The sequence below is a fragment of the Lutzomyia longipalpis genome, chromosome 3 (genome assembly GCF_024334085.1).
Source record: "Lutzomyia longipalpis isolate SR_M1_2022 chromosome 3, ASM2433408v1".
Lineage (NCBI taxonomy): Eukaryota > Metazoa > Arthropoda > Insecta > Diptera > Psychodidae > Lutzomyia > Lutzomyia longipalpis.
The window spans coordinates 27,818,225-27,838,549 of record NC_074709.1 but is presented as its reverse complement, the minus strand read 5'-3'; the positions used below and the strand labels follow the sequence as shown (position 1 = coordinate 27,838,549).

General features: G+C 29.8%; 1 protein-coding gene across 16 annotated transcripts in view; it reads left to right on the top strand.

Moving 5' to 3' along the window:
* LOC129793612 (potassium voltage-gated channel subfamily KQT member 1) overlaps positions 1 to 20,325 on the top strand; it is a 151,115-nt gene that overhangs the window by 121,906 nt on the left and 8,884 nt on the right. For 7 of the 16 annotated variants that reach the window (XM_055833749.1, XM_055833747.1, XM_055833746.1 and 4 more), the window contains 7 exons: positions 1,642 to 1,823; positions 4,210 to 4,296; positions 9,814 to 9,884; positions 10,326 to 10,453; positions 14,598 to 14,694; positions 14,798 to 15,234; positions 16,138 to 16,334. In XM_055833749.1, coding sequence (XP_055689724.1) covers positions 1,642 to 1,823; positions 4,210 to 4,296; positions 9,814 to 9,884; positions 10,326 to 10,453; positions 14,598 to 14,694; positions 14,798 to 15,234; positions 16,138 to 16,334 — 1,199 coding nt within the window. Of the gene's footprint in view, positions 1 to 1,581; positions 1,824 to 4,209; positions 4,297 to 9,813; positions 9,885 to 10,325; positions 10,454 to 12,763; positions 12,892 to 14,597; positions 14,695 to 14,797; positions 15,235 to 16,137; positions 16,335 to 20,325 lie in introns of all 16 variants that reach the window. The other 9 variants (XM_055833750.1, XM_055833748.1, XM_055833751.1 and 6 more) reach the window with 8 other exon arrangements.

Genomic DNA, 20,325 nt, shown 5'->3' with positions numbered 1-20,325 from the left:
CTTTTAAGGAATTTGTATTTTTTCTCAAGTAATTTGTTTTTAATAATTAAATGAAAATTATTTAAATTAATTAACAGGATTTGAAGGATTCAAATTTTTAAAGGAGCTCCAAGTCTAACTTCTGTAAAATTAAGGGTTTAATGTAGAGAAAAAAGATGCGTCTACTTCCTTCGTAAATCCGATAATTCGGAAATTTTAAATAGAATTATTCCTAAATAATTTTCATTCAATTTAAAATAATAATTGGAAAATCGTCATCCATTTAAAATATCACGAAAAGAAGTCATCTTAGAATCAAAAAAAAATCCAAATAAGTTCCAATATTTTTGAAAATATTTAAAAATTCTTGCTTTTCTAGTTTAACTCAATACTTCCAGTAGTAAGTAAATGGCATGTTAATAGCCAAAAGTTACAATTTTTCCCCTCAAGTAATTCTTTATTAACCTCTTTCACCTCTTCTTATATGCTTTTATGAATGATTAAGAAGCTGCAGCTTTTTACTTCTACAAACTTTATCTAAATTCTTAACTTTCTCTTTATGCTAAATCTCTATAAATTCTATATTTTTCTTAAATCCTTCTTATTACAAATAAAAGAAAATAAAACCTCAAATTCACCGTAGATTTATAATACCTACAAAATGCAATCACCGAATGACGCCAAAATACATTTTCCCACACAAATTAACACAAAAGACCAAAACCTCTACACAATTATTCTTGATTATTTGCTTTCACATATCCTGCATTTTCCTACGTAATTTTCCTGAATTTTCTCAGGCACTGACTTGAATTTTATCAAAGTAATTGTCTTTAATTTTAACACTTAATCACATTTTATGCCAAACACAAACTTACACAGCAGCAAGACTTTAATTTGAATGCTCCAAAATTATTACAAAGCAAAAAAGTTTTAAGATTATTTTGAGCTTTTATTTTGAAGATTAATCCTTAATTTTTTTTTTAACTCATTTCTCAATTTTTTTTTTTCATTCTCTTTTTCCATTGTCAAATTAAGAAAAACGTCTCCTTCTTGGCTCTTTCTTTGTATAATTCGACTGAATATTGAACCCATCTTGAGGGCATGAAAATTAGTAAATAAATCTCAATCTCAATAAAAGAAAAAGCTAAGAAAGTGAACAGAAAACATTCCTTAAAAAATTACGTAATTATTTAACATAATTCTTAATTTCATTTCTTTCACAAAAATTAATTAATTTATTAATTTTTATTTAATGTGTTTTAATTCAAATTATGCTTTAATAATTTTTTTATGCTTCTCTTTGTTTTTTTTTTCATACCCTTCTACCAACAACGTTTTAAAAACAAAATGTTTGCCGACTTTTGTACAAAAACACGCTTTATATTTTTTGCACAATGTTTGTTTTTTATTAATTTTTTTGCACAAACTAATTTTAATTTTTTGCAATTTCCTTGACTGATAATTTTTTTTGTTAACATTCCAAATCCAAAACAACTACAAAAATCCCACAAAAAATAATTTTGTAATATAAAATATGACAAAATTACACAACAAAAACGTACATTACACAAAATACGTAAAACAAATTAAATAAATTAGAATTAGTGGTAAAAGAAAAAATAATGAAAGGACGGGAACAAACCAAAAATCGCTGATTAGGCGGGCATCTTCTAGTTTCAAACACAACGCATCGTTTGTGGCGCGACTACCGACCATCCGGAGGCACAAATCGCAATCGCTGCACTCACCTGGGAACCCCAAGCCACCAACGGGTGTGACATCCAGATCAACAAGGGGACCACGGTCCATGGGAGAGGCCAATGCGTCAGCTGAGAACTTGGGTGAGTCCCACAAAAAGTATTTTACTTTGTTAATTTTTCTATTTTTGGGATTTATTTTTCATAAAGATTTTTGGATATATATTTTTTTTTGAAACTAACTTTTAAAAATCAAACAAAGGTCCATTAGACCAAGTATTTCAGTATTATAAATCCGGACTAATTGGTTTAGTATAGCAACCTTTCTAAAATGTGCTTAAATCATTATAAATCAGAAATGCTAGGCTTCAGTCTAATCTCTTTAATAGTTTTTCCTGCAAAATTCATCTATTCAATATTCAAAATTTTCGCTTTGAAATATTTGAAATACTGGACTTTTCAAAACTTTCATAACTATGAATTCTTCTTTTTAAATATTTTTTCCAATTGTGTGTGTTTTTTTATAAATTCCCATCAGCTTTATCATTAATGTTTTCCCTTTATCAGTTTATAAAGCATTTTGTCTTATTATTCATCATGAATTTTAATAAGAATACAGCTAGTGAGTTTTCTGTGTAGAAGATACGACAAACACTTTCACTTATTAAGAACAATTTTAAACACAAATGACACAAATATTTATTTTTTGAAGAATTAAAATTCAATGTTAACGAACAACGAAATAATATACAATGCAAAGATTTTTTGCACATAAATTATCACTTTTAAAAAAATCTCTTCGCGTTTTTCTTTCACTCCATGCATTTTAATAACTCCTTGCACATGGATTTACTAATTATAAAACACTGTCACGTTTACACAATGCATTTTATATAAAAAAAAAAAAACCTTCACCAAATTAACGAACACGCAGAGATATTTTGAAATTTATTTTTGAATAAATTTATTGCACTTCTTTGGTTAATTTTAATTCTTTAAATGTTTTTCATAAACTGAGGCCTAGCTAAATTCACGGAGTTTTCTCTAAGACGGAAGCTTTTAAATGATTTAGAATTCTCTTAAAATAAATTCTTGATCATTGAATTTCTCAATGAGCTATAGAATTGAAAATTTAACGGTTTCTGTTGATTCTAAAAAATCTATCAGATCCAAAAATATTTTAAGATTTTAATTAAATACACGAAATAGACTCAGAACGTTTTTGCGCTTTTCCGGATTTGGAAACTTCACACAAAATATGGATATTAAAAGCTTCTAAAGTACCAGGAGATAGACATAATTTCAATGCATTAAGACAAAAGTTAAACGTTCTTTATTGAGACAAATTACATAAATTACTTCAATTTAGTAGAGTGAAGTAAATACAGAGGAGTTTCGCAGTACAGCTTTAAAAATGCAAAATTAAGATTTTTTACCGGAGCAGAGCTTTTAATTTCTTTTTCAATTTTTCAACTCATTTTATGTCAATCAAACAATCGAATTAAAAAAATAATGAAAAATGTTTAATGAGAAGATGGAGACGCCTGGTACTTACCCGGCGTCTCCACTTTCCTATCAAAATAAAACTACATTCAAAGAATATTGCAAGAATTTTGTGTGCTCCACAGAACAAAGCCTCAAAAGCTACAATATGAATCAAAGCTGCACTGCGTTGCTCCATTTGTGTCATTAATCACAAAAAGCTCCTTGAATTTTATACGTGTTAAGATAATTTTAAACACATTCATCTATCATCCTTATGCATTATGCAATCATGCAATTTTGCCCAGGTGATGAAGGTGTTGCAAATTAGTACATAGCATAAGGTTAAGGTGAATCCATTTGGATGTCAATTTAAATGGCATAAAGTACTTTAAATCATAAAATATAGATAATATGACAATGAGCGTAGAACATGCGTACAGATGATTATATGAATTAACAATAAGGGGAAGGAATGTATAGTGATAAAGAGGTACAACCTCTTGTTTCATTTGAATGAGAGTGGTATCACCCAGAGAAGATTATTGTTCGTTAGACACGTATTATTAGAAACTATACACCCCCTTCTTATCCATCGAGGGCAAGAAGCCCACCGCACACACACATACCATGTCTGCCCCTCTCACGTCAAAGCGCATTGAACGTGACGGATGAATAGATTAAGATTTTCAGCGCGACGTCCCTTCGAAAGTTGCCAAGCCTTTTTTTCTCTTATTCTATTTCTGAATGGTAATACGACAGAATGAAGAGGTTCGCGCACAAACAAGAGAGGCGCGCGAGATGTCATTTCTCTCGTGGAATGTGATGTATTTTAAATGTAAAAAAAGAAAAGAAAGATGTTGCGCTCCACACCCTCGCGCATCTCACAAGAAGCATAAAAGAATTTTTCTCACCTCTTTGGCCAAGTTTATCAAACATCACCCAAATGCGCGATATTATGTAGTATGTTTAGTGCTGTACGCGGGAGGAAGATTGACACAAAGAGGCATCACATTTCTTTCTCTCTCATTCAAACATACTTTTACAGAAGTAACAAATAATGGAAGACCTATGAATGCCAGCTTGAGTGAGGATTCTGTTGCTGAGACGGCACTCTCGAAAAAGAATTCCGATGGTAAGTGGCAAATCAAGTGTTTAGTTTCAAATGGCGTTATAGAGCGTTATAAAAACAGTCTCGTTTATATTTTTGTGATTTGATCGATGTTATGTACTATCGCATAGCTAAAAGAAAGAAAAAACATAAAGATAAATAATAGAAAATCGTGCAATGATGGCAACTGAATGGAAAATTTTCCACTCTCGCAAGAAATGTTGAGATGTTCTTCTATATATTTTGTTGAATGCGTGAAGGATGTAAATTGTGAGATTCTGATGAGATTTACGTGACACTTACGCGAGAGTGGATTTACCTCCTGGAAAATCTTAGTCATATGATTATGTTGATTTCCTACCTTCATATAGAATTTTTCAAGCATGACGGGTTGTCATATAACTTCTTATTCTTACTTTCTCTTCATATTAAATTTCTCGCTTTCGTTGTTTCAATCAATTTATTACCTACGTTACTTTTAGCGACATATGATCATATGAAATTCGTAGAGACAAATTGTGACGGATTCTGCTATTTAGAACTTGATTTAGAATATTTGATTTTCAAAGAATAAAGGAATTTAGGTCTTGAGTTGACAAACAGTAGGGATTACGAGCAACAATTTATTTTGTGCTAAAGATTTATCAGTAAAGTTAGTATTTAGATGTTTTGTTATTGAAATGCAAAATGGAGGCGCCTGGTTATTTTTCTTCAAGACTATTTTGGTTTAAAATTAAATTTGTAGGGAGATGGAGGCGCCTGGTAATTTACCAACGCAACTATTTAGCTTTAAATTGAATTGAACACCTTTAGTTTTGCACAAAATCAATTAGAGAATATTAATTTAGAAACAAGAAAATTTATAAAGAACCTTGAAAGCCAATAGATTAAACCTTAGCCGAAGCGATAATAATCGAATCAAACGTTCTCCTGATCAAAGTAAAATATTATTCTGATCGTTTTAGAATTTTTCCTGATCAATTAAATAATTTTCTGCTCAAAAGAAAGTCTTAGGAAGAAAATTACAAATTCAAATCCACGTAGAAATAAAACTTTTAACAATACGAACGCAGATTATGGATAACAATTACCTATAAATTTATATGGAGGCGCCTGGTATTTACTTACTTGCAGATTACCTGGCGCCTCCACTGTCAGCAAGACGTGCAGCTGATTCAATTAACACAAATCTTACGAATTATCTCACAATTTATGTTTCGCGTAATTCAACTTTAAATTTATGTGCAATAGATTAATTCTGTATATAACGTTATGTATGTTTTCTTCATTGGAAAGAGACAGCCTGTGTATTATATATAATTCGCCTCTGTGTATTAATTCCTATTTAATTCTATTTTTTTATTTCTTGAATGTTTCTTATTGCAAAAAAATCTCTTTTTATTTTTGAAATTCGTCGTTCAAGTTTCTCTTTCTCCTTGTTTACGTTGCTGTCGTTCTCTTATCTCTCTCTCCTTGATTTATTTATTTTATTTAAAATGTACATAAATGACATAAATACCTTGAAAAAAATCACCTCAACTGAAGAAACATAACGTCGCGCAGATCTTTTCACCCTGATGACCCAAAAAAAAACACAAAGAGAAGGAAAATGTGCATACGTAGAATTTTTCTCTAATTGATTTCACATGTTGAATAAATTTTGTGGCGAAAAAAAAGAGTTTCACAGTGATTAATAAACAAAGTTTAGTGGAGTCGCCGGGTGGATTTGTATATTCAATCTCAGTTCTATATAACACCACATCACTTTTCGAAACCATCATGTGCTTAACAAAGCCCCGGAGAAGTTTCTCCTTTCCCTACATTTGGAAAGTTTAAACTTTTGCATAACAAAATATATACTTACATAATATACATAGCACTTTAATGTACTTTAAAGTGACGAAGCGACAGTACCATCTGTTTTTAATTGCAATTTTATGTAAACTTATTACATATTACTGGTTTAAAATGTGAGGAGATGAGAACACATTAAGCACGTCACTCTCTATACAAATTGTATGCATATGACTCTCATTCCAAATTCTATAGGCTCATACATGATTATTAATTAAATAATAATAACTTTTTGCATATCATAAACAATAACTTTTGCTCCTTCCTCCACTCAAACCCATATTTTAGTAGAGGTTCATTAAATATTTCAATATATTACCTAATTTTGTATTTACAACGTAATTTAATATATTTTGAAAATAATAAACGAATAAAATAGCCTAGAACCATATAGAATCCCTAGATTCCTATAGATCTTATAGAAACTTAGACAGGAAGGTAAAATTTTTAATTTTATTTAGAGTTTCCTTTGAACGCGTTCAGAAGGAATAATCGTAGATTTTATGTGATTAGACATAGATAGTTAGAGTTGTTCTATTAGTTTCAAAGAAACTACCTACCTAGGCTTAAAAGCCTCCACATGAAATATATTAAACATACCCACAACACATAAGAATATAATTTACATATAACTAAATCTCTGGAATATCCTTTTTCATTCCCCTTCTCCGCGAAAAAAAAAGGATTCTTTGCAACATCAAAGATTCTATTCAGGACAAATTCAGGCATCAGCAGTAGATTTACCCGATCTACGGCTACCCTTAACACAATGCAGCAGCGTTTTAGCCTAAAATATCGCCTGCAAGATGCAAAACGCGGCGAGGATATTGTTGAGAATTCAACGAGCAATCCAACGCTGATTCATTTGGGGGCAACCGGGGTAATGCCTCTACTTATTTGTGGCCTCCAGCAGAATCATCTCCATGGGCAGCCGGATCAGCAGGAGATGGTTGAATTTGATGATACGATGAGTGTGCATTTGGGTCCCGCAGAGCCATCGACAACATTACCAATCAGTGCGTGTCGCAATTTTCTCTCACTCTAACGCAATAATAGTAATTCACAGAAAAAAGGCACTTAAGAAATTTTGTGACGTGTTATTTACATCAAACGTATATTTATATATACTGAAGAACTTTGTGACGCAACCTGTGGCGTTGTAGGAAATTTATTTTGTCCAATACACTTTGTTTGATACACTGTAAAATTAAATTTTTAGGGAAAATACTTCTCAAAATGAAAATTTTGCTTCTATTGTTCGGAAAAATCCGTTAAAATGATTTTTTGATTTTTTTTCTACGTGAATGACGTTTCAAGAAACATTTTCTGCCTTCATCAGGCTCTGTATGATTTTCTAAAGTTTGAAAATTTTGTTGTTGTGTTTCAGAGCAACCCTGTATATCATTAAAATTTCTCAAAAAAAATCCTCTCTAAAATCAACCACAAGTGAATTTTCAAAGAAATTTAATTTTACAGTGTAAATCGTCAAAGGTCACCAGAATATTGTGTTTTGTCCTTGTTCAACAAGCCAGTAATTTGATTAGGTAGATTAATAAAAATCCACGCAATGTCTTTTAAACGTGATATCCATTCCAATCACCATAAAAATGGAGATAATTTGGGTCCTTTGGCTTTTACCTGTACGTGCGCTACTCTCTCTGGAGGTTCACAAAACGCCCAATGAGAAGTGAAGAAAGTTCCTTTTTGGTTTGAGCGGAAATTATTTGGGGGAGGATTTGCAAAACAAACAACTTTGACTTTACGAAATAACATATTATACTTAATTGAAACACTATACAAGATGGGATGAAGAACCTCGCAATGAGCAAACTTGTGTGAAGCGTTAGCTATTAAAAGAGGTGTTCGTTATAGCACCTTAACAAGCTTTTTCCCATGTACCACCGTTGCGGGGGAATCACAGTTGAGTATGGCGCCGAGCTTATAAGTTTTTCGCTAAAATTTCCACCCAAACCTGAGTGTGGCAGCATCCCTCCCACAAATTTGTCCTCTCATTTTCCTCCAGCTTTATATATTTTCCTCAGCATTACATGCGTTTATGTGTAGGGGAGAGCGGGGTTAAAAAAGTCACTTAAGGGTTTAAAAAAAGCTCAAAATATCATATTTCCCAAATGGATAAAGCGAAATGTTTAGCTCATTTCTTTAGGAAATTTACTGCCCTACAACTCTTTCTCAGATCATTTTGTTCTATCTAGCTAGGAAATATGATATTTTAGGCTTTTTCTAAACCCTTAAGTGACTTTATTAGCCCCGCCCTCCCCTACTGAAGTTACAAAAGCGTGTGCTTCATAAACTATCGTATTTAGGGTACCTTTAATTAAAATTAAGGGATGGTCACGTTATTTTGGAAACTCTACAGGAACAAAATGGCCAAAATGTGAGAATTTCAAATAATTTTTTTGGGCACAAAAATTATTTTTCAAAATTGAAAATACTGAATTCTTATCAGTTTTTGGCCATTTAACAAGAGTGCAAGCAAATTTCGAATTTTTGGTTTCAAAATTGGCTTGAAAATCGCTCTTGAAAGTCCCCGAGTTTCCAAAATAACGTGACCATCCCTTATTATACAATTTTCTCTCTGAAAATTCCATTTTCCCTCTAATTTTTCCCTCGTAACATAAGACGCTCTGTGAAGGAAAAAAAGTAACTAAATTCCTTTCAAAATATCCATAAAAATAGGTAATTTTTTGAGTAAATAAACAATTTCAAAAGGAAAAAATTCACAAAAGACATTACAGAAAAAATTAATTATAAACAATTTATGAATTTTTAGCTTCTTTTCAACATTCTCATGCATTTTATGAACATTTTGCAGTATACTTATGTATTATTCTTTCCATTAAGCAAAGAAGCTTTTTTATTTACTCAACACAAGACGCTTTTACCAACATCTTGAGCTTAACTGCACATAATTCGTTGTACACACATAAGAGAACGTTACATGCATCAGTGCACCCATTTATATTATGAAGTGTATACCCTTGAAAGGCAACATATCGTATGGTGTTGTATTAAATTACATAAACCGCTTTGATTCCTGCTTTATGCTCTTAGTACGTATTGCCAAATATTTGTAATTTGATTAATGGAGTATTTAGCTTTATTGCAAGAGGAATTTTGAGAAAATGCTTATGCCATTAGAATATTATGTAAACTAATTAAACCAGATATTCCCTAGAATTTTTTGACTGACATTTTCATGAATTCTGATTTCGAAATTTGTTAAGAGAAATCCGGAAAATAAAATTCTCAAGCAATATTCTTGAAATTCCGTTTGGGAGTTCTAGAATCCTTCTTTTAACTGAATTAATTTGATTTTTGAAAAAATAAAATATTTTAATGTTACTTTAGAGTTTAGAGCATAAAATGATTGAAAGTTTTACAAAATCGAATAGATCCGATTTAAGGAAGATTTTGGAGAATTCGGCATAGAAACTCAAAAAAAAAAGCTTGAAAATTGTTTTTTCCATATAAAATTAAGTTAAAAGAGGTGACAAATGATGGCCAAAGCAATAAAAGTCATTCGTTACGTTCTCCAATTCAAATCAAAAGGAGAGAATTTCATAAATCAGACTTCATGAAAATATCAATCTTATCCCTAAAATTGAAATTTTCTTTCAAATCTATTTTTAAAAGAAAAATCTTTTGGTTTATTTCTTTCCTTCACAGATGAGGACGAGGAACCTCGATGTATACAGCTAACGAATCAGCACAAAACGGCCATAAGGTTTATCCGAAAGGTAAGACATTCAAATCTATTATTTTTGCTTTTTCTTTTAAAATGAATTCTTATTTATCTAAAATCAAAAATATTATTAGTCTAAAAGGTAGATAAATCACCTTAATTTCTCCCTAAATAAGACAGAAAATCCAGCACTAAAAACATATAACAATTTGCAAATTTCTTTTTTTTCCTTTTAATAATTTTTCTTCTAAAAGTAAAACAGTCTAATTGACTAAAAAAACGAATTAATCTCCAATGTAGAAAATTGTGCAATGATGGAGGGCGGTGAGTGTGGGTGGGAGCATGGAAAGCCCCTTCTCTCGCTCCTCTCATCCTTTTCCTTTGTTTATTTTTTTTTTTGGAAGCTCTATCGTATATGGTGTGTCTCTGCAGAAATATTCAAAAAAAGTGATTTATTTTCATATTATGTGGTGTTGTTGTATTCGGGATGTTGCAGCTCAAGTATTTTGTAGCAAGGCGGAAGTTCAAGCAAGCTCTTAAGCCGTATGACGTAAAAGATGTAATGGAGCAATATGCCATTGGACATGTGGATTTGCTGGGTCGCGTGAAAAATGTTCAAAATAGGTACATCATCATCATCAAGCAAAAATATGTAAAACTCTCTCTCTCTTCCTGACCCTTTCCCCCAAAAAAAACTGACTGAGCACATAAACTCTCTCTCTAAAAAAAATAAACCATAATACTCATTTTCTATACACCCCCATTAAATGAAAAAAAAATAAGAAAATATTTCTCCCTTCTTTGGCAGATTATTTCCAAAAAAAAAAGAAATCTCTGTTACAAAATCTTAACGCATCTTCTTTATCTTTTCATAAAATCTCTCTCTAGCCATGTTTATCAAAGAACACACCCCCTTAAGCTTTAACCCATTCAGACTTTCTCACACTATAAAAAGCTCCTTTTCAAATTTTATATTTATTCATTTTCAAGATAAATGAAAAACTATTAAATTGCTATAAAGTCGTGAATGCTCAAACATTAAATACTCAGAAAGCATTACAATAAAAACTTTTCCTTTCTCTCTTTCTCTTTTTTACAAACACACAATACCCGCATTATGTACCTTTTATGCTACTATACATTATTACATATATACATTTGAAATGTATAATCCAAAATTAACCCTACTGATCCACCTGTTAATATACCTCTTTGGCTCTAAATTAGCAACAAAAAATGCATCGAACATGGATTTCTCTCACAGATCGTTTCGTTATTCTATTTGAGAGTTCTCTTATGTAGTTTCGTTGAGAGTTTTGTCACGATTTTGGTATATATTTGAGATTTAAAGAAAAATTGGTTATTTATGTATATAAAAACATTTTACTTATTCTTCGTATATTTACAAAATTTTACAAATAGAGTACATTGAAAAAATGTTCTTTAACACTTTTCTTGCGTAATTTAGGAAATGTGTTTGTTGAAAATTTACAAAAAATATATATATTATATATAAAAAAAATGTAAATAAGTTCTTTTCTGTAGATATTGGCTCGTGAGAAATGTTTTTACTTTAATTGAATTTAAAAAAAACTATAAAAGTTCTAAAAATGCTTGATTCTTAAATTCTCTGATTGGCAGCGAATTTTCATGCAGTTTTTATTCTTCTGATTGAATTTTCTTTTCCTTCTAAATTGGCATATAATATTCTTTTGCAGTGACAAATAGATATTTTTTCAAAATTCTAAATTATTTTTTAATTATATTGGCATAGCATTAATATTAATTCTATATTATGTATGTTATTTTAGTTTTAATTTTTATCACAAAACCAATTACAAATCTTTTTCTTCTATAAGTAAAAATTAAAATATTAAAATTAAAAGATTTTTAATTGGTTTTCAAACCCAAAATTGAATGTTGCTTTGCAATTTAATGCCATTGGCTGTTACTTTTTTTGTTTTATTTTTATTTTGCAAAATTTCACAAAGATTAAGAAGAAGAAATAAATTTATTCAGCACCATTTTGTTCTAAAACTGAAAAAGCAAAAATACAGAAAAGAAAATTTAAAAATTATCCTTTCGATTCCTTCAGGGAGATTCATCGTGTGTTTGTGGAGAGTTAAAAGAAAACCAAAAGTGGATATAGCCCCTGACAAAATCCTTCGGCTAATGCCATTAGCAGCAAAATAAATCTTCAAAAGAATCCTTTTAGAATTTCTCTATTTCAGGCTGATCGCGTGTTCCTTCGAATTTTTTCTTTAATTGCACCTTGCAAACAAATCTTTATTTCAGTGTTCACATAAAGAATTGGAGATTTTCTTTAATACATAGACTAGCACCGAGACCTAGCACTTTTACGTAGAGTAGAAAACGTCCTATTTCAATCCAAACCTAAATAATTCTTTTTAAATGTGTGTGAAATATTTAATAAACTTGATTAAAAATTGAAAAATAAAAAATCGTAGAATTTAGTCACTATTTTGGATTAAAAAATTTATATTTACTTTATTATCTAACCCTGTATTTTAGTTTATTCTTTGAAATTTCATTTTAATATCCACAATCACCTCTTTTAACACTGAAATTTTCAAATTGAAAAATCCAGCAAAATTGCACAAATTCAGCTATAAAAAATTGCAAAAATACATAACAATATATACTTATGCTAAAACATTGCAAATATCCAATAGAGTTTGGGTAAATGTTTGTTTTAATTCCAAAAACATATACGCAGTAATCGTTTAATAAACTAAAACGTTGCATAATCAAAATAATACAAAACATCACGTTATATATTATACAAATTAAATATTTATAATTAAAAATTTTTTGCGAGGTGATATTGTGTTTTAAATACACAAATTAAACAAAATAAATCACAATTTATATTAATCTTTAAAATATCCCTCGCATTTTGAAATTCCTCAATAGCTAAAATACTTTGCCGCCCACAAGAAGTTTAAGGAAGCCCTAAAGCCATACGACGTAAAAGACGTCATGGAGCAGTACGCAGCCGGGTACAATGATCTTCTCGGGCGTGTGAAAAATGTCCAAATTAGGTACAATCATTTTTGACCAACAAAAAACGTTTATTTTGTTAAAAATTTCTTCTTTGATAAATTTAGATTTCAAAAAATAATTAATTAAAAAATTAATAATTAGTTTCATTCTTTTTTCTTTCACGATTCATAATTTTCATTATTTTGCTAAATTTCTTTCAGTTGAGACTTTAAAACAAATGTATTTATTAACATAAACTGAGAGTATAGTAAATACGTCTTACTATTTTGCTTCTAATTTTTACCAAATAAAAAATTCACTGGGTTACATATTTTTGATTAAAAAAAATGCTTTTAATAGAAAATATCAATTAATCGCTATTTTTGTGCTTTTAAATTTCGAAAATAAAATTCTCTAGAATTATTCAAGGCTTTTTCTTTAAGTTTCTATTCAGAAGCCTCTTAAGGAGATTTTTTTTCTTTTTAAAACTACATACAATATCTTACAGTATATTATACATATTCAATACTTACTGCAAGATTTTCCAACAAGAAAATTCTCTATACAAAAGTACATAGTTTCGCATTAAGTAAGTTTTACTTTTTCTTAAAAACAAAAACAGTTAATAATTTTGAAATGAAAACCTTTTAAAATTTGAAAAATTGCACTCAATGCATGAATGCTAAAAAAAAGAAAAATCGTAGGTTAAAATCATCTTGTACAGTCACTGCTGGAATGGTAAAGAAGTTAAGTAGAAACTATCGAGTTCTTTCTGGCAAGATTTTTTGGAGTTTGTTTTAAAGAAAAAATTATCATGAAGCATTTGACACGAATAAGAAATCTTTTTGAACTTTCTCGTAGATTTTTTGCTATACCTCATACGTCATTTTTGAATTATTCTTATGATACTTTTTACAATATGCTTGGTTGAGTATTTTCATTGAGCTTTCAATTCACCTGATTTTTATAGCAATTTTTTAGTTAAACTTTCAGTTTGTTTCTTTTTTACATTTTTCTCCCAAAAAAAAACTACTTTTTATTAAAAAGAATTAAATCAGCTCATTTTTATATAGATCCACCTTGAGAGAATACGAAGAATGTGGATGTAGTTTCATCTTTTGAGCACTTAAAATCGTTGCGATTCATTCAAATATTTAAATTCTATGAATTTTGTGTAAAAAGTTCAATTTTTCATTTATAAAGACTCATTACACTGTCAAGCAAAATTTTCCAAAAAGATTTTTATTTTGAAAATCTCTTTTCTTTTTAATTTGCAAAAGGAATTTTTCAAGATATTTTATTAAAATCTTTCAGAAAAATATCTCATTTACTTCAAGACTTTGTTTTACACTGTAAAAAGAAATTTTCTGAAAAACTCACATTTTTTTATAAATTAATCTAGCATATTTTTCAATCAAAATTTCTTAATAATTCTTTGAAATAGAAGCTAGAAATTTCTTCACTTGAAATAGAACATTATATAAAAATGTTGGTAGTAATAACAAAAAATTTAATCTTATAGTGTACATACTACGTAAGTACGCTTTTAATTTAAAATGATGCATTTGTAGATGAAACTTCCTCCATCTTTTTTTGCATTCTCTCTTCTGGATCAACTATTCTTTACCTCCTTATACTCTTGCCCCTGAATTCAATCCAAAATCATCAACTTCACACTGCCCCAATTTCCATCACATGCTTAGAGAAGACTAAATGAGAACCTCCTCTGTACAGAAACTTACTATTTCTTCCATATAATGCACAGGTTGGATCAAATTTTGGGTAAGCAAGGCTCAAAAGCAAAGGATGTCTACGCGTCGAAAATTAGCTTAGCATCGAGAGTCGTTAAAGTGGAGCGGCAGGTTTGTGAATCATATTTAAGAGAATTTTCTTTTAATGAAAAATTTGAAAAGAAAAGATTTGAATTCAAAGAAAAAAAATTAAATATATATTTTTTTCTCTCAGGTGGACGATATTGAAACGAAGCTAGACACACTGATAGATCTCTATATGCAGGATCGAAAGAGATTCCTATCGCTTCCAATTATTTCCGATTCCCAACATTCCAATAACCTTCCGCCGCTGCCGCCGAATCCTCCGGGAGGTGGGGGTGCGTCAGCGGGTGCAACAACCGTTGCCACCACATCAATGTCTTCGGGCAGCAGTGGATCACTGAAGGTAGCCGGCGGGAAATACCAAGCCGCGGGTGATACGGGCTACCATCAGGGTAGTGATGCCCTTTCTTCTGCCTTTCAGCCCAAGCCAATTCTCATAGATAAGCAATTCTCAGAACCAAATTCACCCATCACAAAGACATTTGAACAGCCCGTCCAACGGAGGCCACCGATGCACAGGGGCTTCTCAGATCTCAGTAATCGAATGAAGAAGCGTGTAACACTCAGGTGAGCAACCCATTCATCCTTGCATTGCATTGACTGAGGACAGGGGAATGGGAATTGTTTGTGGGTGTCAATTTCTGTTAATGAACTTACATGTTTGCTAAAGTTGTTAACCCATCTTAACACTGATAATTTTTTTAAAATTAAATTCACTGAATTTTTTTTATTAAAAAGATTTTTTTTAGTTTTTTACGTATCAACTGATTGATACGTAAATTGATACGAAAATAAAAAAAAATATTAAAAATACTATTGAAAAACATAAAAAGTGACAGTACCTTTTGACATTTAATATTTGACGTTTCTGTTGTAACATATTGACATTTAATTTTATAATGGTTGTGTAAGACATTTAATTTAACTTAAATAAAAAAAAACGAATTTTAACATAGATCAAAAAGGTAAAATAAATATCGATTCTTGACTTATAATTTGACAGGACCTTTTGACTTTTAATTTTTCTTTTTTTGTTTTGAATAATTTCCACTAATAAGTGACATTTATTTGCTTTTTTGTAAAGATTTTCCTTTTGAGATGGAATAAAAATTTTTGATTATGTTGTTGTTTAGTTTTCTAAAAATAATATTTTTGAATTTTTTGACGTAATATTTTTGACATTTCCTTTGACATTTTAGGTAGAGTTTAATTACATGACTTTTCGGAGATTATTGTCCCCTTCATCAAGCTTATGAATTCATTTTTAACAGAAAAAAATATTTTTTAATGAAAATATAAATAATATAAAAACATAATAACGAATTAATTAAGATTTTATCAGGAGTTATTTTCCTCAGTGTTTTGTATATGCTGTGAATTAAACTAACCCAATCGAAATTTGATAAATTTTCAAACACATAACAAGCTAATGCAAGGATTACCTTTATCTCTCTCTTCCTCCCTATTCAGTTCCATTCCTACCCAATATGTTAGCAACAATAACGAACAACATGACGGAAGTGGTGATGTAGTGATAGTCGTGAATGCCCTAGATGATGGTGATCCAATTGAATCCGACGTTGTAGTCGGGGGACTTCCAGACGTGTGCATTGAGACGGAGGGTGATGTGGAGCCCAGCAGCCCCAAGACAATAACCGAAAGTTCAAGTAAGTTTTGTATGTGTATATACACACGAATATCACAACAATACCCACCCCCACTGTTGCCTTCTTTTGCGCCTCCCCCATTGTATAGCATAAAAAAATACCTACACAACATTTTATGTTTTTTTTTTGTGAGTAAAATCAGACTTTTCAGAGCTAACAAAAAAATATTGTTGACACAGTTAAAAATATGTTACCGTGGGAAGACTCTTTATCGGAGGTTTTTTCCATGGAATTTCAGTGCTTTATTGCACACTGAAAACATAAAATAAAAAAGCTTTTATAAAGCATCTCTCTTTTTCACTCAATATATAATCTCTCCTGTGTGAATGTTCTTAATTATATTTACATAACATATAAGCATTATTTATTATAACTTTCTGAAAAGAAAAGGGAGATGTAATCAATATTATTGCTATAGTCAAAGGGAAAAATCTTTTGATCAGAAAATTACTCTTTTAGTCAGGGGAATGATTTATTTTGATCATCCAACCAAATATTCAATTTAGATCAAGGAAACTTGATTATTGGGCCAGATGCTGTCCTTCGAGTGTACGTAAGACTGTGAGTAAAGTAATAGATATTAGAAGAGGCAGCACGGTGAGGAAGGAGGCGAACAGCGAGCTCTCGCGATGTTTTGGTACGTTGGGACCCTTCAGTTTCTTTTTTCTTTTAAAACCAAAAAAGAATCACAGCTAAATGTGATGAAAAAACGTTTTTTTTATCAATATGGCAAGGGTTGAAGAAAGGGTTCTTTTGATAAAGAATTTTGAAAAAGAATCTCACCCAAGGCAATAGAATTTAATTTTTAACCACCAATTTCTTACCTAACTTCTTTAAAAATTAATGATACACCAATTAAAAATTATTTGGGATGAAAATCTATATTAAATGTGAATCTTTAAGTGGTTTTTATTTAAATCATTTAAACTATTAAACATCAGCCAAAATATTCTCCTGACGAAAAGACAAAATTTACTGATCAAAAGAATTTTAACTTTTTTATGGTCAGAGAGACATTTTATAATCTCTTTCTGTATATCACTTTGCAGCATCATATGACGATTACTCCTCATCAACATCGCTCTAACATCAAAGTGCACCTCCTCAATGTAGCCAAAATGGAAAATATGTCCTTTATTTCAACACAAAACTTTACTTTTTTCTTCAAGAAAAAAAAAACAAATATATATTGTGTCTTGCACATTCTTTAAAAATATATATAATAAATCAATAAAAAAATTAGTATAAATTCCATCATTTCTCACATATAACTTCTCTTCCACGAATAAATAAATAAATAAATAAATAAAAAACAAACACACGTTGACCCAAAATTAATACATAAAAAATATACAAAAAAAATAAAATATAATCGTGACGAAAAAAAAGATAAATGTTGTGATTTGAAGCGTACAATAAGTGGAAAATTTTATCTCAATAAAGTTTTGATTTAATCGAATGAAAAAAAAGTTTGTGAATTAAATTCCCAATTTGTCCGATATGGTTGATTTTTTACATCACACCGTTCGTGAAAATGTATTTATTTCATGAAAAAAGTGGCACTTTTTCCTCTGGCTACGTTGAAAAGAAAATAAATCAAAACAAACACGAAAATTCGATGAAGAGTGTGAGTGAAATTGACATAATTAAATCCCAAAAAATGTTCTTTTTGTTTCCATTTTTTTGTTTCTCTATAAATTCAAACATTTAATTTAATTTCTTGAAACTTCTCTATCTATCTCTCTGAGTAATTTCTTAAATGGTAAAATATCGCTGTGTTTAAAGTTAGATAAAGAAATAATATTTACGTGTTTGATGTTTTATCTATACCCCATTTCCTTGCAAAATTTTATTTAATACTTTTGTGTCTTTTAAGCATTCGAGAGATGTGCGTTAAATTTTTAAATTATTTTGGTTTTAACTGTCGTAATTTAAAGAAAATCAATGACATAACCTTCAATCCCTAAAAGATTTTTTAAAATAAGCATTAAAGAAAATTATAAAAGATTAATAAAAAGCGAGCAAAGTAAAGAAGTTTTTAAAATTTATTTTTAAAAAGAAAACTAACGCAGTGACGATGAATTATTTTTTTGGAAAACAGTGGTGAAGACTTTTTTTGATGGGCCTGATGAAGGTACTTCATCACCGAACTGTCAGAGTTAATTTAAACTCATTTGTATTTTTATTTTTTAGAATATGCGTTTTTTTTTATTAATCCCACCCTCACCTAAAGGTCTTCAAGTCAAGTCGGACCTATATAGGACCGCTTACAATTGAATTCTCTATGATTCTCGCTTTCTCTATGATTTTACATGACAGAATGAATAAACTCCTTTTAATTTCATATGTAGTTCTCTTTTTTTCAAATTTTCAAACCAAAATTATTCTCCTTGGATTTTATAATTGTATCAAAGATCTATTTAGAGTTCTTCTTGTTTCAACTAACTTCCGTATAACCAATAAACATTAATAGACTCCTTTTAACATTGATTTCTCATCTTAAAAATTGACCAAAAAATAATTTATATCGTCACTGGATAAACAAAATGAATTAAGAAAAATATTTTCAACTCTCTTTTCTATCTCATCGTGCATTATTAATTAATTAGAAAGTTATGAAAATATTCTCTTGCAGTAAATTAATAAATAAATATGATAACTGCACATCTTTTCTCCTACACAAAATCAATTAATTAATTTACATTCTTCTTCCCCGTATAAATGACATCTCCATGGAAATAATGGAGAATCCTGAAAATTTGTTAATTGAAAATGTCTTTTATATTGAATTTATATATGTATTTGCATAGTTTTGTCTCAGCATAAAAATATATATAAATAGAGAAGTTATGTCGTCATTTCCTATAAAGAATTCTTTAATAAATGTCTCGTAAATCGATGTGTATGAACGAAGATTCCTCAGTTGAAGCTGCACGCAGAAAAATTCGTGCTCATAACAAGAAGAAGAAGAACGTAGTTCTTATTAGAAGATTAAGAGTCTTACACAGCAAATGTATACCTCTCTCGGTGTGTGATTGGTACACATATTGTTGTTAAATAAGACAATAAATGGATTTTCTTTTTCTTATTTAAACTCCCTGAGTTTTTGTCTTACGTGTCACTGTCCCCTCTTTTCAAAAAGAATCCTTCTTCTCTGTAAAATTAAATGTGAAATTTTTATTTTTAATTTCACATGTTGCAGAACATTAGAACATTTATTAGGGAAGAACCAAAAAAAAATGTTTGTGAATGGATGTTTGAATGATTATAAAGAAAACAATTCGTGTTTCCTTCACCTGCTCGTTTTATGGATGTCTGCTCACACAAAGTTTTAAATTCACAATTGTTATGATTTTTTATTGGATATTTTACACGAGAAATATTTATTATTTATTTTTTTATGTGGTGTGTAATTGGTATTTGTTGCACGCCATCATTCTCTATATATCATCATCAAAAACATTTTATTTATTTTTTTTTATTTTCATCAAATAAATATTTCCAAATAGAACTTTTCTTCATTTTTTAAAATTATTTTTAAGGAGAAAAAAATGCGAAGAAAAAGCAATTTTCTTAATTAGTTTCAGGAAAGCAAAACGATGAAGCGGAAAAATCGATTATTGAACGATCATTGAGTTTAGGATAAATGAAATAAAGCTATTTCCACACAAAAATTGTCCCAAAATCAAAAGAGCAAAAGGAGGAAAATGAATTTGAGAGCGTCCTTTTTTCAAAAAATAACTACCTATAAATTAATCACGATATAATGCAAATAAAGATTTCTTTCATTGGTAAGATAATCTGTCCTCTCTTTTCTTTCTTTGCTGATTAATTTTCCTATAAAACACAATTCTTTTTCTTACGACACAATCTCTCCTTCAACCACACTCCTGAGAGCTCTTTTATTAGAATTTTTTTCTTATTGCTCCACTGCAAATTTACAAAAGAATATCGTTCTCCAATGCAAATATTTAGTCAGATTGTACAGTTC